This window comes from Leptinotarsa decemlineata, unplaced genomic scaffold (genome assembly GCF_025532065.1).
Source record: "Leptinotarsa decemlineata unplaced genomic scaffold, Ldec_3_MD MMD2_tig00000199_RagTag_RagTag, whole genome shotgun sequence".
Taxonomy (NCBI): domain Eukaryota; kingdom Metazoa; phylum Arthropoda; class Insecta; order Coleoptera; family Chrysomelidae; genus Leptinotarsa; species Leptinotarsa decemlineata.
The window spans coordinates 5,446,794-5,471,873 of record NW_027412544.1 but is presented as its reverse complement, the minus strand read 5'-3'; the positions used below and the strand labels follow the sequence as shown (position 1 = coordinate 5,471,873).

At 33.2% G+C, this 25,080-nt stretch overlaps 1 protein-coding gene across 4 annotated transcripts in view; it reads right to left on the bottom strand.

The window, feature by feature from the left end:
* Window positions 1–4,118: 4,118 nt before the first annotated feature.
* Window positions 4,119–25,080, bottom strand: part of LOC111515433 (pyruvate kinase) — a 39,255-nt gene continuing 18,293 nt past the window's right edge. For all 4 annotated transcript variants that reach the window (XM_074172819.1, XM_074172820.1, XM_074172821.1 and 1 more), the window contains exons 2-9: window positions 24,950–25,079; window positions 18,818–19,041; window positions 14,522–14,765; window positions 13,077–13,280; window positions 10,784–11,160; window positions 5,893–6,115; window positions 5,502–5,658; window positions 4,119–4,279 (exon numbers count right to left, since the gene is read on the bottom strand). In XM_074172819.1, the coding sequence (XP_074028920.1) occupies window positions 4,267–4,279; window positions 5,502–5,658; window positions 5,893–6,115; window positions 10,784–11,160; window positions 13,077–13,280; window positions 14,522–14,765; window positions 18,818–19,041; window positions 24,950–25,079 (1,572 nt within the window). In that variant the 3' untranslated portion in view covers window positions 4,119–4,266. The remainder of the gene's footprint in view (window positions 4,280–5,501; window positions 5,659–5,892; window positions 6,116–10,783; window positions 11,161–13,076; window positions 13,281–14,521; window positions 14,766–18,817; window positions 19,042–24,949; window position 25,080) is intronic.

The following is a 25,080-nucleotide window of genomic DNA, read 5'->3' as shown; positions in this document are numbered from 1 at the left end:
TTATGGATACCTACATTTTTTCTGGTGTCTACATGTAATAGGATCTCATTCCACATTTTACTCGTTTTGAACTTACCTCTTGTCATGTAACCAGTCTTAACAAGTTTGAACATTTCTCATTTATCCGGTAGCTGTTGAGGTACACTAGATTTTTCTGGTCTACGAAATCGAATATGTGAAACACGTTTCTTGAAACGAGATACTTTGAAATAACAGAACTTCTAAAAGGAACTGAAATTTCACCATCTTGCAACCTTACATCTTTTGACGTATCTTTGGGATCTCTTGAAGATTAATGGGCTACGTGTATAAGGTATATCCGGCTTACACAAATTTGCATGAACAGCCCTTCACGGCTAAACTGTTCATGAGCAGATTTCAAATGGAAGCAAGATGAAAATTAGATTACTTTCCACATACTTGGTTAGGATATGTGGATGGTGAATTTGCATTCTCGACAAAAGTAGATGATTTTGTTTTATATCTCGACAACAGATTTCCGAATATAAAATTTATATTGATTATGTAGCTTTTCTTTATGTTGCGCTGGGGCTCACACTTAATCACATCCTCAACCAGGGTGCTTCAAGATTAGTACTATTCAATTATCGTTGGCACGAAAAGCACTTTAGTAACTAAAATCTCTTCCCAGAAATATTATAGCAGGGTAAGGACCAACGGCACGAGACCTTTATGGGTACAGGGACTGAAACGATCACTCTGGATACATCATAAAAAGAAAACTTATGGGGACTTTTTGTTTTACATATTGATAAGATATTACGTGTATGAAACTATTGAGATATTGAGTGAAAAATTAAAATCTAACTCATAATGGTTTGAAAATATATTAGCCATTGAAATATTAGAAACTTATTTATTTATATATACACGGGCAAGCCCAATTCAGATATAAGGAGTACAGTGCTATGTAGTACTTGATGCAATACAGTGGATTAAAAGTGAATTATAAGAATAATGCAATTCCGAAGTAAGATAACAAGTAGATTATTTAAGAAAAAAATTAATATGTATAACAATATGAACTGATATAATTCTTACAGGCAAGTAACACTAGACACAATACAACAACACAAGCAGAGAGTATTAGATGGCTAAGTGAAGAATATGGTTTTTAAAGTGGGAAACTGATATATTAAAGATTTGAAGGTTATTTGGAGCGTTAGCCAATCGAAGTGTTCTTGGAATAAAGCTGTTATATGAATAATTAAATATGTGAAAAGAAACGTAAAATGTTTGCACCTGTCTAGTTGAACGACTGGGAACATGTAAAGATATTTTGGAGAGAAGCTTGGGGCTGATACTCAGTACGTTGATAATTTTGAATAGAATTATTGAATCTCATGTTTTCTGCGAGCGTCAAGAGAAGGTATAGTCATAGTATACACGCATCTTGAAGGCAATATATCAAAGGAAATTGTGCTGTACGGCCTCGAGTTTCACTTTTTGTGTAACGTAATGAGGGGACCCAACTGTGGAACAATAATTGAGATGAGATCTAATCAGGGAAAAATAAAGAGATTTAATAGCAGTGATGTTGGTGAAATCACGAGTGGTCCTCTTTATAAAGCCGAGCATCTTCATAGATTTTTCAATTACAGCGGAAATGTGTGATTTATAGCCGAGTGTGGAGTCTAGGAACACACCTAGATCTTTGATTTTAATAGCAGAATGTAAGGTCCGATTATTTATACTATATTCGAAAGTGATTGGGCGATGTGTTCGATGAAAGCAAATAATTTGGCATTTGGATGCATTCAAACACATACCATTTTGCGAACACCAGTTAGATAGGCAAACTATATCGTTTTGTAGACTTTTAATTATTTTGAAATATTTTAAATCGTCAGAAAATAGCAAAGCTTCGTTTTCATGGAAACAGCTAATTAGATCGTTGCTAACAAGGTTAAATAACAGTAGTTCCAAATGCGAACCTTGTGGAACACCCGATGTAACTGGTATGATAATAGTAATGATTAACTCTTAACAATTTGTGTTGTTTCCGTAAAATAGCTCTTGAGCCACTGCAGTATTTGCCCATCAACACCATATGAACAAAGTTTATGGCCCAATAGCTCATGATTAAGTTTGTCAAAAGCTTTGGAGAAATCAGTGTTCACAAGACTCAACTTGCAATCCCTTAGACAGAGCATCAGACAGAAAATCACCGTAGGTATTCAGACTCAGACAGAAGTGGTCGAGCTAAAATGAAGCTAAGTGATTTAGGAAAAGTTGGAGGAATTCCATCAGGACCGAGGCCTTTGTCCATATTACATCTATATCTTAAATTGCTAAATGCTTTGTAGCTTTCTAGACACCTTGAGCTCTTGTAGATCTTGTGAGCTAATTTCTTCTCATAAAGTAGTTTCTTCAGCTTAGGGGAGTGCCAGCATGGAAATCTCCTTTCACAGATTTTTTTTCGAGGAACGAAACGATCAATGATAGATAAAGAATGTCGTAAAATATTGAAATCATATCAGAGAGCTGCTTTCCATGTAATGCACCATCCCAATCGATTGCTTCAAGGGACGAGTTTATCGATGCATTGTTAGCGAGAAGGAAGTCATAACATTCAAGCGGAGGATGATGCGACTCTTCAGGTATTAAGATGTCGATAGCCTTCAGTAATGTAAGATCTACTGGTGATAATATGAGATCAATAGTAACTCCTCTATCGTTAAATATTTCGTCGGACTGAAAAATATTGAGAAAAGCACACATGTTGGATATCATTGCAATAGAATCTTACTCAGATTGAGTAGATAGAGGCAGAGGAGAAGCAACAGAGCAATAATCCTCTACCTCCCATAATGCTGATGGAAGATTAAAATCGCCAATTGAAATTTTTTTTTGCATTACTATATTGCTTGTTCAAGGTAATTAGCTGAAAGTAAGATTGGTATAAAGTTGGTGAAGATTTAGGTCGGAAATATACCGTACCAATAATAGAATTGTTATTGAAGAGAACAAACAATTGTTTGATCGAAGGATCAGGCTGAATTAGAATTAGATAGACAAGAAATGATTTTTTGATAGCTATTAGTACACCACCACCCATGCTGAAGACACTGGATTCACTAGAGAGGTCAGTTATATATTTGTTGTAGTTGGAAAGCCCAATATCGGCGTCGGTTTATTCAGGTGTGAGCCAGGTTTCAGTGAAGATAATGATATCGTAAGAACAATTGCTATCATTTAAACTGAGGTCTGTCAGTTTAGTTCTGAGACCTCTAGCTTTTGGTAATAAAGTGAAGGGCTACCCGGTTTCAGTTTATTTAATGATTTTTTTTGTGTATTGTTGAAGTATTTTATAGGTAAATTCTGCCCACCAGCCTGTTGACGCACTATAAGTTCATTTTTCACCGAGTCAAGTTGCTTTTTCTGATAGAGAGTTTGATCAGGTTGGAAAAATATTTTGTTAGCATGGCTTAATTTAAATTCGTTTCCAAGGATTTCATGCACCTCGTGAGCAGAAGACATAAATACTTTAATTGGTCGATGACCATTTTTGTTCTTCTTCCCAAAACGTAGAATATTTGTATCATTGATGTTTACCGCCCCTTCAGATAATATGGATTTTACTTGGTTGAAATCTTCGGATGTTGTTGATAATTCCTCATGTAAACATTTCTATTTGAAAATTCCTTTGACTACAAATCGGGAAAATCTAGGGTTGGAAGGTTGCAGATTGAGTACGGTTGATTAATATAACAGTCCACTTGAAGATTATTTGGAACATTCAGCACAGGTGGAGTTATTATTTTTCAAATTGTGATGACAAGATTTGTATTGATACGTTAACAAATCTATTAAAAACATTGAAGAAAAACGGATTTGATTCAAAATGTTTATTTTTCTCAGTTTTGTTTATTTTTGATAATATATTTCAATACAGCTTTCAAAGTATATTAAATATATTTATTATACCTCCTTTTCATAAAACGAGCTCAATATATAAATAAATTAAATCAAAGGACGTTTATCACTGGATTTGATAAATAAAACAAACTACTATATTGTTGTTCAAAGTTGATTGTGAAATCAATGTACAATACTGTAATTTTTTTTCATATGTGTGTAATTTCAATAATACAATACAATTTTCAAAGTATATTAAATATATTCATAATACCTAATTTTCACAAAATAAATTCAATTCATGAATAAATTATATGGGATGTTTATCGCAGGATTTCATAAATAATACACAAGCTACTGTATTGTTGGCTAAAGTTGAATGTGAACTTATTGTACGACGCTGTAAAAAAGTTTTAATACCATTAATTACAAAGTAACATCACATGACACAAATAACCCAAAAGCCAGCTGGGATATACCATAACCAAGCGATACTGGTAAAATTCAATCTAGTTCTTTAATGACTGCTTTTTTGCACTGAATCATTGATTTTATTAAAGTCAACTGAAACTCGTCAACACCAGAAAAATAATATCAGATTCATCCTCGAGAACATTACATCAAAGTAAAATGAAAAATATCACTTGGTAATTAATAAATATATACATGTCATTGTCACTGGTACTACAATTTTCATTGAATATATCTAAATAACTCCTAAGATTCTGCAATATTATCAATAAAAAAAAGGAAACAAAATCAATCACTAATGAATATTCAATAAATAAGAAGAAGATTGATATTATCAACCTTTTTTAGCAGGTAAATTCCTAGAACCAGTTTACATGACGTTAGAAAACCGGCTAGAATGTTAACCAAGCAGCAGAAATACCTCAGAAAATAATTCAGGGTTGCAACCATTATTCAGCTTTAAAGTAATCAACACAACAAGAATTTCAATAACGACTCTCCTTGCGAAGAAGCAATCTATGAAATCAATAGAAAACTCTAACCACAAATATCAAAGCTAAACAAAGGCTCTGGTATCATCAAGAAAAATTTTCCTAATAATTTGATTGTTGATTGCCTAATATTTTTTCATGAATGACAAATGATTTCGAAAATTACAGGTTCATTAGAAAAAGAATCATTAAGGAGATGTGGAGAAAATATTTTCAGGGGTCCCCAAAGAACTATACTTAGCCTGATGTTGTTCCTCGCCTATTTTTTTATTCCTGATGGGAACAATAATCAAAAATTTTTGAATACATTGATAAGTTCAAAATTAGAACAGTTACTTATATCCTATATATATTTTTTACATACATAGTTAATATAAGTTCTATTCAATGTATGAGTGTTAATGAAATCTGTTGATATCCAAACTGAAAAAAGTTCATCAGTTATAAAACAATCCTGAATCCCAATCTGAAGTTCCTATTAACAGCTTGATAACAGGAATATTCATGCAGACAGGACAGAAAGCACATGTTAACGTAGATTATATTGAATATATATTACAAAAATTCATATTAGTAATGTTAATGAGTTAGCAGAATCTACTCAATTATTTTTCACTGCAAACACCAAGACAGATAGGTTGGACTTGATCAGATACATACACAATTCTCATGGTGTTGGTGAAACCAGAACCTTGTTTCCACCCTGTTACTACAACGACGGGATCTCCCGTTTTGATGAAACCTCTAGATTTGCCGAACTTGATGCCAGCATTGGCCCTAGCATCAACATCTTTCAACCAGTCCTCCAAACGTTCACCTGAAAAAAAAATCTATTTTCATTTCAGAATACAACTTTTTCACTACAATAGATCAATTTATAACTATGTTACAAGATTGTGTGATCTTTTTGATGAATAATATGTAACATTCTAATATAATCAATAAGTTCGAAGTCAAAATTTTTGAATTTCAAATGAAACAAGTATTCTTTATGTTTATGGAATGTTTCAACATGACCATATTTCACTGTACATGAAAAATTGATACTTACATTCATAATACAATGGTAAGATGGCCCTGAAGAGGTGTGCTTGTCTAGCGGTTTGGGCGTTTCTAGTGACGGCTATAATTGGACAACGTGGTCTATATTTGGAGATGAGATGGGCAGATTTCCCCGAAGTTGTAATGACTATTATGGCTGCAGCAAGACTCTTAGCCGACGCCTCCACTGCAGATATCGCAACAGTTTGGGCAATGTCAAGAGGGGGAATGACCTGAAATTATATTGAATTGGTTTGTCACACAATTTTTTTTCGTATATTCAAATATTACAAAGTTTGTTCCGAGACAAAAATTATTGTTACTGCTACGATCGTAACTCAAAATGATTGATAGTTATTGAAGTTTGAATTATTCTTTAATAATTTTTGTAAATATTTTATTGTATTATACAAATCTGAAGTAAGTCCAAATCCAAGTTAGAGTAAAACAAAACCAAAGCGTGATGTTCACGTGATCGCCCAGTGTCAGATAGAAAGGGCAACGTTCATTGGTGAATTCGCCTTCTTGGTACGAGTTCGGTACCAGCACAGGGTTGTAATCAGTCGTTTGCGTGTTTGTGTGGCGTGCGTTATAGTATATTGTTTAAAATTGTTTTCCAAGATGTCCAGTACAGACACTGCTGATGACACTGTGGTGAGCTATTCTCTGAGTCCAGCCAGGAAACGATCCAAAAAAAGACATTTGAGTGTTGAGATGAAAGAAGTGATTTTAAATGTGTTCAAGAAAGAGATGTAAGAAATTGAGACATCGACTGTCGACGAAGTCGTATCGAAAGTTTCCGATAAAATTGGGGTGTGTTGCGCTTCGATTTACAATGTTTTACGGGAATATAAACAAAATCATACGTTTTCCAAACCGAATACAAATCAGAATCGTCAAACCATTATAAAATCAATAGATGATGCTGATAAACATGCAATCAGGAGGAAAGTGCATCAGTACTTTTTCAGAAATGAAATACCCACGATAGACAAAGTACTCACAGAAATAAATGAAGATGTTTTATTGCCAAGTTTTAAGCGGTCAACATTCCATAAAGTATTGAAACATTTGAATTTCGTATGGAAAAAACGAGGGTGCAATAGTTTATTATTGGATAGAGAGGAAATTGTGTTATGGAGGAGAGAGTATTTGACCAAAATTAAATATTATAGGGAACAACAGAGAACAATTTATTATATGGATGAAACCTGCGTTAATGCTGGTCATACTACCCCTAAAGTATGGGTCGATGAAACTGTGACCTCATCTAGGAGGGCCTTTCTAGATGGACTATCCACCGGATTAACAAATCCATCAGGTAAACTTATATTTATATTGAGACCTGCCTCAATCTCAATATATAAAAAGTAACCCTCGTATTTGTTTTATTCACTTACATACCTCTTCATAATTTCAGGTAAAGGATAACGGCTTATTATTTGTCACATCGGCAATGAGAATAGGTTTGTTGCTGAAGGGTTGTGGTGTTTCAAGTCGAAGAAAACTGGAGATTATCACGGAGAAATGAACGGTGAATTTTTCGAACAATGGTTTTCCAAAGTTCTACCCCATCTGGAGGATAATGCTGTGATTGTAATGGACAATGCACCTTATCATTCGCGACGGTTAGAGAAGATTCCGACAACGTCTTCAAAGAAGGTTGAAATCCAAAATTGGCTGCGATCAAAGAATATTAGCTTTGAAGACTCAATGCTAAGAGTACAGCTACTAAAAATTGTCAAGGAGCGCAAGCTTCAATACCAAAAATATATAGTCGATGAGATGGCAGCAGGCCAAAACAAAATTGTCCTTTGCCTGCCTCCATACCACTGCGAGCTCAATCCCATCAAGTTAATATGGGCGGATGTGAAGAATTTTGTAGCTCAGCATCACACCACGTTCATATTTGCAGATCTCAAAGTACTTTTTGATGAGGCTTCGAAAAGAGTCACAGCGGAGAAATGGGGGAAGTGTGTTTGGCATGTGATATCGGAAGTCGAGACAAAGATGTGGAAGCTTGATAACATAATAGAGGCACAAATCGAGCCACTGATAATTCAGATTGGTGAGGATGACACTACTGATGAAGAGACAAATTCATCCATTTGAATAATTTTGATTAATATTCTTTTTGATTTTACATAAAATAAAAATTATCAATAAAGATATAATTATGTCTCTTTTCATATAATGCTTGAGTGCGCTGTGAAAAATCCAATGAAAATCTTTTTATATTACACATATTATCTGCATTTTTCCCGTTAAACTGCCAAACTTGTGCGTTTCACTCATTATTATAAAAAAGTTTTCCTAAGTATGATATAGCATTTGCGATCAACAAGATGTTGCTTTTGAATACGACCCTGGCCAATTCTTGGGATTTTCAATATCATCCATTATTATCCATTTCAATTTTTTTTCTACTATTGGATAGCCATCTGATTTGTCTATTTCTTCCAAGCCTCTGGAAAAATTTTCAGCCTCATGGGCCTTTTTTACATATTTTTCATGACACCCATTGCAACAATCTGGTTTCATCTACTATTTTGAACAAGTCCTTGTTGGATGTTTTGTCATATTCTTCTGGATTATCTATAAATTGTATGCCTACTGTGATCCATTTACATAAATGTGACAAGCTGTCTCTGTTACATTTCCTGTAGCTAATAAGGTCTCCGTTTCTTATTCAATGAAGATTCATTTTACACAGCTTTATTTTGCTTGGGTTTCCTCTCAAAAGACAGTGTTCATTTCTCTTAATATTCTCATAGATCCACTTCCCATCCTATGGCAGATGGGAACATTTGAAGCTTCAAGTTTTATTCAAAATATTGGTTGTTGCACATCAGAGATTGTTAAAAAAGTATTATTCACATACAGGTTTTCATACATGTGAAATGCATTCTTTTTCCCAAGAAAAAAAAGTTATTTTAAATTATATGTTTTGTTATTATTGGTTTATCCAAGATCCAACGTGAAAAACAGCGAGTTATATCAAATTGTTTGAGATTGTAAACATGATCAAGATAAAACTATTTGGTAAATTTTACAAAAAGTTGTGTACCTTATTGCTTACTACTTCCAGTATCGAATATTGTAGGATTATTTTAAATCCAATAACAGTATGTTTGAGTTTTATGGTTTTTAAATACGTAACACTTTGTAAACAGATGAACATTTACGAAAAATACTTATTGAAAAGTTGTATTATCTTCTGGAAACAATTATTACATTGCTTTTGTTTATTTTTGAAGATGTACAAGCATGGAAGGAAAATCCTCAAAAGTTCAGACGGCGGTGTCTGTGTGAAACTGAGAATTTAGGTTGGATCTAAGACACTGCAATTACATTATTCTATGAATATGGTCTTGGAAGTTTATGCCACAAGAATATTTTCTCCAAATGAAACAATTCCGGAAAATTTTAGTTCAAAGTTCATAATAGAAACTTAGGGCTTCACAATGTCACAAGAATTGTGATGCCTGAAGTTGCTATTATATTCGAAACACATGCCGCGATTTTGTAAACTCTATTGATTTCATATTCTGTATTTGTAGACATGATTTTATTTGACATCTGCAATGTCATTTTGAGATGATTATCATCATTATTGAAATTTATGTGATAGTTTTATATAAAGCATATATTTGGAGGTCCCACAAGGATCAACACTGGCCCCGCTATTTTTCATACTCTTCATGAGCGATATAGTACTTGCATCTTTGTCACCAAATAAAACTATGACATATTCAGATGATACAAGCCAAATAGTAGCAAAAAAACAACCTTCCGCTCTCGATAGAAGTCGCAAACAAAACTGCAGAATAATTCTCACACTGATGTAAAAATAATGGTTTACTAGTTAAAACATATAAAACAGTCTTCATGCTCTTCCAACAAAAAAAATACTTTCTATGATTACAGTTCCCTCATAAGAATCAATCATAAATCTATACAGCAGGTCAGTCATATTAAATGCTTAGGACTTATAATTGATCAAAAACTGACTTGGAAAGTACATGTAGAAAATCTTACCTCAAAAATGAGTAGGTTTTGTTTTGTAATGAGATAGTTATGGGGAACTGTTTCTTTGCAGATAGTCAAAATGACATATTTTGGACTCATACAGTCTGCAATGTCTCATGGGCTGGCCTTTTGGGTAAATTCAGCCCATATGACAAAAGTATTCACTGTGCAAAAAAGGATAATAAGATATATGGCAGGTCTACGTCACAGTAGAAATACCTTTACTGAACTGGCACTCTTAACACTGCCTTCACTGTATATCTTCACCATAACAATGAATATCAGGAAAAATGAATCAAGCTACATTAAAAATAACATGATACATAAACACCACACTCGGAATGGCAATGAACTGCAATTACCCTACTCTCGACTGGCTCTTGGTCAAGGATCCTCAAGTTATCAGGGTATCATCTGCTATAATAGAGCACTTCAACTATTTGGAAACATATGTAGTTTCATTGAATTCCAATCTGTTTTACTTGATTGACTACCTTACAAAAAATGCATTTTATTCTACTGAAGAATTTCTACAACTCTAGGTATTATTGTATAATTACTTTATTTTACTTGTACAAATATATAGATTTTACAATTTTAACTAAAGTAAGCTGATCACCGTTCTTGCATCTTTTTGATATGTCTTCATAACTGCTAACATGTATATAGACATTGTAACTATAGATAAGCGCATTTGCTTTAAGTTCTGTTCTGACTAGTCTGATGAAGTTTTCTATCTGTATGTACCACATGTATACAATTTTTAATGATGAATAATATCTATTCTATTCTATTCTGTTATAATGTATTAAATTGAGTTGTGAGCTCCATGAGATCAAATCTGTATAATATTGTTGAGTTGAGTTACTAACCTGGCCTGCAATGTCATTGAACAACTGCTTCTGCCAAACAGCTGCTTCCGCTTCTTTGCAAATACTGGCCATTGTTTCGACACATTCCACGGGATAGTCGCCTTTGGCGGTTTCTCCAGATAGCATCACACAATCAGCACCATCAAGGATAGCATTTGCTACATCAGAGCTTTCGGCTCTGGTTGGTCTTGGTTTTTTTACCATAGATTCTAACATTTGAGTGGCACAAATGACTGGTTTTCCTGCCTTATTACATCTAGCAATCATGGCTTTCTGGGCCAGAAAAACTTTTTCGGTAGGGATTTCAATTCCTAAATCACCTCTCGCAGCCATAATACCATCGGAGGCCTCGATAATTTCGTCCAAATTTGTCATACCTTGAAAATAATACTGAATATCAAAAATAGGAAGGAATCTAATATAATTTTTAGACCGACAGTTTCTATTAATATAGTTTTTTCATTTGCTAGACCTTCACAAATATTTTGGAAAAAGATTGTGTTTTCTTGTATATGTGCACATTCATAAGTGATAAATATAATAATAGGCATGTTATGAACAAGCTCTATGAATAACTTTGCTGGTCTTGATGTAGCAGAAGGAGTTAGTAGTAACAAGATATACAAAAATTTTAGAGAATCTAAGAGGAATATCATATACCAGTTAATATATTTAATTATGATGCAAGGTTTGGAACCTTTGGTGTAGTAATGAATACAGATTAAAACAGGTTTTGATATTCCTCATTGAAGATGATCACTTGGTGATCGAAACATGTGGCGAGGTGTTAAAAATAACGATTTGGTGTTGGGAAAAAACTCCAGTAATATTTATTTAGTTAATATATTTAACAAAATGTTTTAAAATGTAAAAGCCTATTCTTGTATAACAACAAATGGAAATTGGGAAAAAACAACTCAAAAGCTATTAAACATAAAACGAACCTACATACAAAAATATAGAGGTATGGAGAAACAGTGATGAAAAGGTAATCATATGTAAACGCTTCCCTTTTACCCCCACGGGGTGCGCCCCAGTTGGAATATTTGAAAATCCTTTCTTAGTGTGCATCTACGATCTAAGAAGCACCTATATACCAAATTTTAGCTTCCTAGGACTTACCAGTACGGAGAAAGAGAGATTAATGGGTGTTAAGTGAGTGACTTTTTTTTCAAGGACAAAACACAAGCACTACAGAAAAATATGTAAGGCGCTCTAAGATCGGTGCCTTTGCATTTATAAGTATAGATAAAAGTATGAAAATAGGAATCTCCGATAATGCAACATAGTTTTACGTAATCTGGAAGTCACATCTTATTATGAATTGGTTTTCTCTGACCTATCTCGTATACCCATCTTTACCTTCATGGAATCATTTCTTAAACACTCTAAAAGACACGTGACACATCAATGGAAATATTCGAGTGATGAAATGAATAAATGGAACATTCTGAAAAAGTTTTGGAGATATTGTTCAAATTGGGAAGTGACATAAAATTTTCAAGTGTTGAACTGGAAATTGGTCAACTCGAAATGTGGAAAACCTTATAGCAATCGGGTCTAGAGGATAAGTAAAGTGAAGTTTTTATGAACTTCTAGTAAATTTGAGGAATACCAATTGTAGGAATCAAACAAAATGTTCTGGTTTTTCCATGAGATCCTAACAAAGGACAGAAAGTCAATGCGAACCAACATGAGACTAGGAAAACTGATGCAGAAAAGCAGATTAAGTTATTTGAGTATTCAGTTTTCAAAACGATTGAAGAGATACAGCAAAGGATCAAAGAAAAACTTCAAGAAAATTTCAGAAAGACCTAATAGGTAGCTTACAGAAACTATTAGGTAGTTTCAGTTTTTAGTTTTTTCAGGTACACCAGGCCATTCAAGTTCATACTCAGGAGATAATTATAGTATTATTCAAATGATGCTGTCAACTTAGTTTTCTAAAAGTATACTAAATAAATAATTTTCGGTTTTCATATGACTTTTATTCCAGCATTCCTGTGAGTTTCACGAGAATGATATGGTTTAAAATAATTTCAAAATGCCAACTTGCTGGATCATTTAGTTTTCTGTATTTATAAGTATTTGCGAATTTGTCAATTTCAATTTGTTCAGTTGTGCGAGAAAAGTGTTTTCAATTGATAATTTTAATCAGCTTCAAGTACAAGAGCAGGTGTACTATCCATCATGAAATGTAGCAAAATCGACGAGCTAAACATTTTCAAAATAAAAACATGCTCTATTTAGAAAATGAACAAATTCATTATTGTAACGAAATTTACATATTTACCTTGATGGTTTTCAATTTTAGAAATGATTTGAATCTTCTTCCCCTCTTCTCCAAGAATACCTCTAATTTCTGACAAAGCTGCACCATTACGAATAAAGGAAGCGAAAATGATATCAACCTTTTGTTCAACTCCAAACTTGAGATCAGACTTGTCTTTTTCAGAAACAGCAGGCAAATCCACTGGAACTCCGGGGAGATTACATCCTAGATTTTTTTGAAAATTGTTATTTAGTATTGGATGTAAAATGATATCTGTCTTGAAAAAGTAAAATATATATTTCAGTGATGATGTTATACAAAATATACCATAATATTAATAGATTGTTCAAGTTCAGAATATAAATTCAAGAAATTCATTATCAATATGATTTTCAAAACCAAACCAATTGAAAAGATGTGGAGTATCTCAACACTCATAACTATGAGGACATTTACTATGGGTTTTAAATTCATCTGAAGATAGGTATTTTACATCATGGTGATATTCAATCAAACATAATACCTCATATTCTCATATTTCACTAAAAAATCACTTATAATATGAATTGTAGATTGCAAGTGTTCAAAAAATTTCAAAAATCCATGTTCCAGGGTTCAAATTTATAAAAATACTGGAAAGATACTTAACATGTCATTTTTGTTCTTTATTATGTTACTTATGTTTATCTAAAAATATCCTGGGTTATCACATTCCTTTATTACATCACAGAACATGATCTTAGACTGATTTAAGTTTTTCAATATCATAAAAATAACTGATTATTATTATTCTTGATGATTTTTTCATTTGAAATAATTATTTTCGTATAACATACGTCGACATAGTTATCAGACTACTTTTGATTTCTTTTAAATTTTATATGCACAAAATTCTCTGTTTGAGGCTTTATTCACAAAATTGAACTGTTATAACTTCACCATAGTGAAACAAATGTCTATCAGATATAATGCAATATATATCGTATTAGCCAGAAAAGTACTTGTTTTCCATAAGGCATTTGCCAGATACTACTGTGTAGGGATGTTAGGTAAGATGAATCTTTCAGATTTCATTCAAAATATTTATCTTTTTCTCAAGAGTTCAAAACGTATTTCAATTTCTCTTAGTTTTCTCGTTGTTTACCCACATTAGTTTTTAAAATATTGTAATTACTATATATTACTCAGTTCATTGCATAACTGATGTTTTCCTAAAGCAAAAACAATTTTAATCATGAAACTTGACTTTTCATACCTATGATTACAGTTTTATAACTCTTATAATGAAAAATATTTTGTTATTAAAACTATTCATGACTTTAAGGATTTTTTGCATCAAAAACATGAAACTTGTTTCAACTCATCTAAAAACAATATAGAAATTTCACTTCATAGTATAAACATATCATGAAACATAAGTTTTGTACGCTGGTTTAAACTAAGTTTTGATTAAATGTTTGTCAAACCTTTACGGCTTCCAAGAAAACCACCATTTTCTATGATACAGGTTAAGAAAGATCCTTGGATGTTTTCAACAACAAGAGACATCAATCCATCATCAATATAGATGCGGTTACCGGGTTTCACAACTTTTTGAATATTATCGTAGTCGATATAAACACAATCCTTGGTGCCTTTAGATTCATAAGCTTTGTCTGTTGTCAACTTAATTCTGTCTCCCTTCTTCAGTTCAACTTCTGCTGAACCGCCCTTTAACAAAGTAAATTTGAAAAATAAGTAATATCATTTTAGGATCACTAGAGAAAAATGTAGAGGTAATGAAATTTTCAGGAGTTCAATTAGGATCTGTTGCACTCAATTACATTATACAGTGTGACCCATTTAAGATGGAAGCACCCTTAAAAAACTTACCTTTTTTAACCGATTGGAATGATTTTTTTTGTTAGGTAGATATTCAAAAAGTCTATTAGGACACCAAATATCATGAATAAATCTCAATTTCCAGGGCCAACTAATCTTATTTTTCAAGGTCAAAAATCTAAAAAAATTACTAGCGATTTTTTTAGAAAAACTCTGACTACACCACTGGATTTGTGACATTTTCAAATGGGTAACATGTAAATTACGTTGAAATGCGTCAATCAATAAAAAAGTTATAAAGGAATGAAATTTGAAAAATATGCCGTTTAATCAACCCACCAATTCATGTTCAGGAATTTAATGAAAATTCTGTATACTCCACTGGATTCAGGATGTCTTGAAATATTACTGATCACAGTTTCATCAAAATCTGTTCGGTAATAAAAAAGTTATAAAGGAATAAAATTTGAAAAATATGTTGTTCAATGGAATTTTAGCAACGTTCTCACTACACCACTGGATTAGGGGCAATATTCAACAAAATATTATTTATTCAAATAAAATTCATGAAACGTTTATGGGAGAATCAATTTCCTTTCATAATGTATGTCGAACCATATCAATCAATCAGTTTATCACAACAAACTTTAGTGTCAATAATTTCAAATGAATCTACAAAAAACTAACTGTAAGTACATTTTTCTAATTGCTACAAACTAGCGGAAAACAATCTTTTATTCACAATCAATGTAAAAATAGAAACCAAGAAGATACCGAATTGAAAAATAAATGAGTGCAATTCATATTCTGGTGGCCTCCACCAAACTTCCATCCAATTCAATGCATTTATCATATCGCTTACGAATATTTTTTAAAGTATTCCTCAATTGTTGTGGAGTAATTGCATGGCAAGCTTGCTGAATTCTGGTGCACAGTTCCACTCGATTCCTTGGTCGTGATTTGTAAACCTTTTGTGTAACATAACCCCAAAGGAAAAAATCGAGTGAAGTAAGGTCAGGCGATCTTGGTGGCCATCCAATTAATGTACTCCCCCTTCCTATCCAACGATCAGGGTAATTTTGATTCAGCCAACTCTTCACAATTCCCGCATTATGTATGGAACAACCATCTAACTGAAAATATAAATTTCTTGTTTCTGCAAGGGGAAGTTCATCTATTGCGTCCGAAAATTCATTTCTTAAAAATTGTAGGAAAATTGCGCCATTCATGTTGCCGTCGAAAAAGAATGGTCCAATTATCCTTTCATTCAGTATTCCACACCAAACGTTCACTTTTTCTGAATACTGCCTTTTACAGTTTATCACCCAGTTAGGATTTTCAGTGGCCCAATAGCGAATATTTTGTGATGAAACCACTCCATTTGTTGTGAAACTAGCTTCATCACTAAATAAAATTTTCTTTAAAAATTGCCTGTCATTAAGATACTCGCCCTGGGCCCATAAGCAGAATTCCAATCGTTTTTCTTGATCACCTAGTTCCATAGTATGTAAAAACTTTGGTTTAAATGGCCCCAATTTATTTTTCTTCAGACATCGCCTAACATTCTCCCTAGGTGAGTTTAAATCTAAGCTGGCATCCCTCAAACTACTCTTTGGATTATTTCTGAAGTAATCTAATATAGTCTGGTTATTTTCGTTCCTTCTTCGTATACTGTTCTTTAAAATATATGTGGTTACTGCTCCAGTCCGATTGAAAACTTGGTTTATTTTATGTACCGTGCTGTTACTTATGGCTGGACGATTTGGGTGTCTTTCATTGAATATTCTAGTTACTTCTCTTTCACTCCGGTAATCATCACCGGAAAGACGTATAATTTCGATTTTTTCTTGAATTGACAATTGAGCCATTATCTGTTTTTATTTTGAAACACAAATTATTCAGTTCACTAATGGTGCGTAACAAAATGACAATTTAACAAAATGACAATTCATGCGCAAATAAATAGATGAGAAACTGTAAGTCACAGCTAACTTGTTTATTTCATTAATGCATTCTGAATAACAGGCAGTTAAAATTGCAAATCTCATTTTTTGCTATTCAACAAAAGGAAGAAATCACAGCTGATGTTACCTACTGGAATGATAATAATTATTATCCATTGCATATTTTTTTCGTTATAATTTCTATTGGGAGTACATTAGACTTGTCTTATATTGTTGAAATTGTTTTCATGAAGATTAACCAGGAGTTCTCTCCTGATTGTACTTGTTTATGTATCCACTCCACTTCGAGAAATACCTATAGACTATTTTTACCATCATGATGTTCAGATGTTATAATTGTACGACATTGCAATAATCACCCCAATAATTTTTTCAATAATCAACAGTGGTGTAGTAAGAACGTTGTTAAAATTTCATTTTACAACATATTTTTCAAATTTCATTCCCTTATAACTTTTTTATTACTGAACAGATTTCGATGAAACTGTGACCAGTGATATTTCAAGACATCCTGAATCCAGTGGAGTATTCAGAATTTTCCTAAAATTCCTGAACATGAATTGGTGGGTTGATTAAACGGCATATTTTTCAAATTTCATTCCTTTATAACTTTTTTATTGATTGACGCATTTTAACGTAATTTACATGTTACCCATTTGAAAATGTCACAAATCCAGTGGTGTAGTCAAGAGTTTTTCTAAAAAAATTGCTAGTAATTTTTTTAGATTTTTGACCTTGAAAAATAAGATTAGTTGGCCCTGGAAATTGAGATTTTTTCATGATATTTGGTGTCCTAATAGACTTTTTGAATATCTACCTAACAAAAAAAAAACATTCCAATCGGTTGAAAAATGTAAGTTTTATAAGGGTGCTTCCATCTTAAATGGGTCACACTGTATATTCACTAAAAATCCTAAATCGTTTTGACTGACATCAATCAGTTAATCAGAATGACTCCTATATTGCAATTGGTAAAGTTTTTCTTATCCAAGCACTAATATTTTTATCTCCAAACCTATTAAATTTTGCCTACTGATATATAATTTTGATTGTGGCTCGAACAATGGTATGTCGGTTGAAAGTAATGTTCAGAAATCTAGAAAGTCATCAAATTCTATAAAAATCAGCACAATATTCATTGACAAAATGGTTTAGACTTTCACGGCTGAGGTTTTCAGTGTCATTGCTTTTCGAATTTGAAAGCCGTGGATTTTTGGAATTTCTTCCTGACGTTTCGCTGGCGCGAGTGACTAGCTTCTTCAGAGGTTTAACCATCATGGCTTGATGTCCGATGACTACCTTTTAGGCTTCGTAAAGCGTATTTATGCCTTGTCAGGTAATCCGTTATATCTGTACCTGGACTCGTACCTGCTCTTGTACCTGTAGTCGTACCTGCACTTGAACCTGGAACATTAACTCAAAATGGAACCCCATTTTAAGGAATTCGAGAATAACGAACAGGACAACAGGCAGCGAGATTGTTAATGTTCCAGGTTCAAGTCCAGGTACGACTACAGGTACAAGAGCAGGTACGAGTACAGGTACAAATACAGGTACAGATACAACGGATTACCTGACAAGGCATAAATACGCTTTACGAAGCCTAAAAGGAAGTCATCGGACAGCAAGCCATGATGGTTAAACCTCTGAAGAAGCTAGCCACTCGCGCCAGCGAAACGTCAGGAAGAAATTCCAAAAATCCACGGCTTTCAAACTCGAAAAGCAATGACACTGACAATATTCATTGATCAAAAGTAGATGTTAGATTCCAAAAAAATTTATTTATTTGGTTAACAGTGATTCGATTTGCCAAGAAACGTAAACGAAATATTTATGGCAAATATATTTTTAAATTAATTTCATAAAATCACAAGTCTCGAGTATTTCACTGCAGTACTGATATTTCAACTAAGAATAAATCTAAAGTACAAGATACATTAAACATGAATTTCGGTAGTTAATATTATAAAAACTCACCCCCTCAAGAAGTCCTGTGCGAATTTCTGGTCCCTTAGTATCCAAAGCTATGGCTAGTGGATACGGCATTCCAATTTTCTTACTGTAATTTTCTACGGCCAATCTAATATTTTTTATGGTTTCACCATGATATTCATGTGAACCATGAGAAAAGTTCAACCTAGCAACATTCATTCCTGCGTCCATCATTTTTTCTAGCATAGCAGGGTCCCTTGAAGCAGGCCCTAAGAGGAAATCAAAGATATCATCACACATGTGTGAATTACCCTAAATAATTATGAAGATATGAATTACAACAAAAATGTCAATGAATATTTCATTATATGAAATGATAACGATATTTGCTTTAAAGAAATAAAAGGATATGTAAAAACCGCCTTTTAACATTTCTTTGAAGACGTTAAAAGATGACTGGATAGGACCATAACTTTGAGAGGGGAGTATAAGAGTTTATATAGATTCAACATTTTTTTCAAGGGACAAACGTGCGATATTGGAATGCAATCATGTACTAAAAACAATTTTCAATTTGAAAAGCCCTATAATCAAATTTAACCATACGTAAATGGAACACTTATTCAATTTTACATAATTACATTGTTCAATTCGATCTGGTTATTTCTGGAGGATTCCAAGAAGTCACAGAAAAACCAGTTCAATTCAGTTTCTTCACCAATGAACAACATATGAGATATGTTCAAAAAACAAGGTGAATTTTAATTTATTCATCAATCTCTAGTTTATCCCCTTCAAAGTAGTCCCCCTCAGATATAATACACTCGTGCCAGCGTTTTTTTCCAATCCTCAAACTAGTTCTGATATGCACTTTTTGATATGTCCTTGACTTCTCTCAGCGATTTGGTTTTCATTTCCTCACTTGTGGCAATACGCCATCCTCTTCTATCTTGGGAACCGGAAAAAGTCGCAGGGGTCCAAATCCGAACAAGCAATGACGAGTGGGCATTACCGTGATGCAAATGCCATGAATGGTGTTTCTACAATACGGGACGTTTCCTTCGTATTGCTTCTTGCAAGCGGCGTATAACTTCAAAATAATATTTCTTATCGACTGTAGGGCCATGTGGCAAGAACTTGGCTCGAACTTGGATCGAACTTGGCGTGTTTTTTTGGTCTTGGTTCTCCTGGGCTCTTCCATAGGGACGATTGGACTTTGCTTTCAAAATAATAAACATATATACCCGTGATTCGTCACCAGTTATGACTCTTTCAAGCAAATCTAGATCGCCGTTGATATCATTCAACAATACCTAAGCGATACTCATGTGGCGGTTTTTTGGTCAAAATTCAGCAATTCTGAAACGAACTTCGCTGCTACACGCTTCATGCCCAAAATTTTTCAAAAATTGCATAGCATGAGCCAACCGATATGCCGACATCTTCAGCAAATTCTCTAATAGCGATTTGATGACTCTCCATAACAATTTTCTTCACTTTCTCAACACTTTCATCGGTTGTTGATGTGCTGGGGCGTCCAGGGAGAGCGTTGTTATTCTACACCTTCTGTGAAAAGCTTGTACCACTTGTGAACATTTTCCTGACTCGGAGTACAATCACCGTATGCCACTGTCAATGTTTCAAGTGTTTTTTCAGCACTCAATTCCACTTTTACTCAAAATTTCATGCAGATTCTTTGATCAATTTTTTTCGATAGCAGAAAATGGCCGAACACGCAAAACACTTCCTAACTTTTATGCCTCTCACCAACAAACTAGACATGCTGAACTGTTGAATCTGTGAACATATGTTCGAGACGAGTGTGCCAATATAAAAAAAATAAAATAAAAAATCATTAATCGAATGTATGTATACCGCGAAATTTGAAAATTCATCTTATTGTTTGAACAGACCTCGTACTCAGTTAATGCAACAAATCTGAATATATGTATTGTTATTCAGACAAGTCACCTCAAACAAGTAAGTTATCTCTCTCTATGCGCATTTCGCTGACCAAGTTAGCTTCATCAGGAAATAACTAACACTAATTTTTCATATAGATCTGGACAAACCTTACAAATATGAAGGTCAATTAAATCAATGCCTAGAATTACTTACTATGTTATTGTTCCTAATGTTTATCTGTTTTGACACCTAATATTTACCTATTTTCCACCTGTAAGGGAGTAACAATGGGCTGTTTGGAATGGGTTCTTTATCATTATTCATAGATATTATTCCACAAATTTTGATTTGTAAACTTTGAAGGCATCTAAAAACCTATTTTAATGTACAGGTCTCACTAATTTCAAGCATTCCTCACTAATTTTGTGGCAGTTCTGGGAAGATGTTGAGCGAAACTAGACTATTCTGTTCTGAGGAACCGAATATGTGAAACATGATCCTCCTAGCTATTATAGTCTGTCTTGTTTGACCAACATACTTTTTATCACATTTACCATATAAGCTGTGAGGAATTAATTTAATGCTAATATGGTGAATTTTATGATGAATAAATTCTATTCTATTCTGGAACACACCGTTCTGGATTATTATTTCTTTTCATTATCAGCCTAAAATTCCATCTCAATCTCTGCAGTCGAGACAGACATGTCACGCGGCAAAACCTTCAGGCCCCTGAAAACTTTGATTTCATTTCAAAACGGTCATGAAATTTTTATATTTGCTCAACTACCAAACTGTGTTAAAAAGACAAAAATTTTGTATCTATTTTATGATCTAGACTCTCTAAATAATTTTTTTAAGCTGCTTCATTTGAAAATCAAATATTTCTGTCACTGGTACACCTAAATGGAGGACAAACAAGCTACATTCTCTTTTAGTTTTTTAATCCTCCCTTCACCGCGAATATAAAATATTCGGAAAGATTTATTTCATTATTTGAAATTTTTTTTTCAATAGTGTTAACTTGCGTTTAAGTGTTTTTTATACTACATGCATTATACCAATGGTGTACTTTTGAATTTTTTTTCAATTCATAAATTCTTTCTTTCTTTCCATTTATAATTCACAAACGTTTCCAATTGTTCAAAGTTCAGTCTCTTTCAAGTGAAATAAAATTTTGGGTGTGCCACTGATTTATAAGTTAAAAGAATAACCATAACTTTTGAAAAACGTTCATTTAAAAAAAGAACCCAAAGTATGTTCGAATTATTTTATTATATCATCGCAAAAATAGATATGCCCTACAATGCAGATAAAACATCAAGATTTCAAACATATGACTGATAAGCATTCATTGAAGCAGTTCTTGAATGATAAGATAAATTGCAATTAATATATTCACACTATTGAAAAACATGAAAAATTGATGAAGAAATTAACTAGGATGATTCCCATTACCTTAGGGAACATCTGTCCACAGTGTGACCTATTCTATTGTATTATTCATATACGGTATCACTGTTGTTTCTTTTTCTCACCTATCACAATTGAAACTGCTGTTGAATAGTCCCCTTCAAATAAAACCATTGTTACAAAAAATGTGTTAATAGAAAAATCTGATTTCGAATATGAAATGTCATCTTATTTTCAACACCGGTAAAGGTTTTTTTAGAAGTTTCCAATGGGAATAAAAGGTAAGGTATAAAAAAGAAATGAATGAATAGATTGTTTACGCAAAAATCAACTGTTTCAAATCTGTAAATATTAATCTCAAATTTGCTTTATAACTAGGAATGAAGTTCTAAAAATTGCTGATTAGATAGATGTTGATTTCAGTTTAGTGAATAGGTGTCAAGTTAATAGTCACATCTATCATTGAACACAGCAACTTTTGCTTGAAATCTTATAATTAAAAATAAGGTCACTGACTTTTTTCTGAGGTTAAATGAAGAGAGTATGAAAAATAGTAAAAACAAGTTGTCTAGTTATGCTGTCTGTCAGTGAGAAATAATTTCTCACTATTATCACGATAACCCAAGTCAGTCATTAATTGTTACATGTCAGATTGATATGACACGTTCTCCATGTTGACAACGATACGCCGACGATTCGCGTGCAATATCCAAGTAGCCCATTGTCGGCGTTTCCATAACAACAAAACCGAAGCACTGCATAATTATTGCTGTCAACTTACCCAACGAAAATAATTTTATTGTTGATTGTTATAATATAAACAGTTCAGATTTATTAAATATTGAATATAATACGAAGATTTAGGGTTCAAATATATACCTCCAGAAATTGTTCAGAAAGCAATAGATGTTTGCAATAATTTGCTATCGAGCACATCAAGAGAAAAATATGAAATCGCTAACAGAAACTTTATGGACTGGAAAATGAAAGCCAATGTAAATTCTTGTTCCGAAAATACCTTGTTAGTTTATTTTGAAGAGTTGTCAAGAAGATTGAAATCATCAACATTATGGTCTCAGTACTCGATGCTGAAGAGTACCTTAATTATTAAAAACTGTGTTGATATATTAAAATACGTAAAACTATGTGCATTTTTAAAACACAAATCTGAAAAATATGCTCCAAAACAGTCAAAAACATTAACTTCTGAAGAAATTCAACAGGTTTTAAAAGATGCACCTGATGAAAAGTATTTGCTGACAAAGGTATGAATTGAAAATTTTTAAATTGTTATCGAAAAATAAATGTTTGGTTTTGATTTTAGGCTGCTTTAGCTTCTGTGTTCGTGAGAAATATGTCGTTTTTCTCACTTGTTGTACAGTATACTATTTTTCGACAATAGATTGGGTACTTGTTTTCATTGACATTCTCAAGTCAAGGATAAAATTCACTATGTACACTGCTAGGTACGTCCATTCGAGTAATCTGTGATTGATGCCATGTTCACAAAAAGAACAAAAAAAAACATGTTGAATTTGTCTTATGAGTAAAAAAGACTGGGAAACTTGCTAGTCAATCATGGCAGATATTTTTGATTTGGTTGCGAACAATCTCTTGTTAGAAAAGTTCAATCAAAATTCATGACTTCATTGAGAAAATTCAAAACCTCAAGTGCCTTTAATTTACAGAGAAGAAAGATGCCCGAAGAATTGAAATCTCCGCCAACAAAATGGGTTCGGTACGAGTCAAGATGTATGTTATGCTCCAAACGCTTACGAGACCTTGGCCCAGACATAGGAAGAGAAAGAAGGATGCAATCAAAAGTAAAGGCTTCAACTTTTTCTTCTGACTTCGGTTTTTACATTCAAGAAGGTGAATACGTTTACAAAAGTGTTACAATATTCTTCGATTGAAAAAATTCAAAAAGAAAAAGCCAAGGCTCAAGAAAAACTAGCAACGACTCAAGCAGACACATCAATCCAATCGCAAGTTCCATATGTCATATCAACTCTTTCTACACCAACATGCGGTTACCTCCAAAATCCTGCGCATGTGGATGAACTCGTTGCCCGCAGTGGTGGTGAAATAGCGAGTTAGAAACCACTCCTAATATCAATCTGTTATGAGTACTAGTGAACTAGGACTAGAAAGCGAATCTCAGTCTTACAATCTGAATCTCAAACATCAAGTGAAACATCCACTTACTCTGAACCAGTCATCAAAGAACCTGCAGAAACTGTAACGCTGCAATTCAACTTGCCAGTAAAACATATTGCCTCATTTGCCATTCATTACAAGATCTCCAGACGTACCTTTAGAAGCTAGAATTCAAGTTTTTGTAAAAGAGAGAATTTTTATTCCCAAGAGAAATCGAAGTAGCAAGGCGCACTTGTTGGGTAAACGTTTTTATGAAAATGAATTGGATAGAATCATTATATTCTCCGATGAGTCCGAGACTGAAATAACGAAGGTTAAAAAATTCATGGACCAATATTCTGGAGTTGCAAAAATTACTTGTATACTCCAATTGCGTAGGAAAGTGATAAAAATAAAATGATGTGTTAAATCACAATAGGGAATCTCGACTGAAAATAACTTACATCGCATTTGTGGTTTTGAGGAAATGTCCACAGAGAAATATTTTCTTAGTCATTGAATAAACATTATTATGCTCATCATTAAAATATTCATATCCCTTTACTTTTCAGAACGAATAATCACGAGTTCATATAATGCAAATATTTGATGAAAATTGCGTATGTTTGTACAGAAATTATAATAATTTTCCTATTATCTACCACCACAAGAGAATAGATACACCTTGTAGACGAAACTGAACTAATAAATCACAAAACTTACCAATAGTGCAAATAATCCCTGAAAGCCTGATATAGGAGGCTCTGGAATTGATATCAAGGGCGCAAATATGATCCAGGTGAGTGGTGGCATCAGCAGCCTGAAGCTGGAAGGGCAAAACTTTTTCCGACATC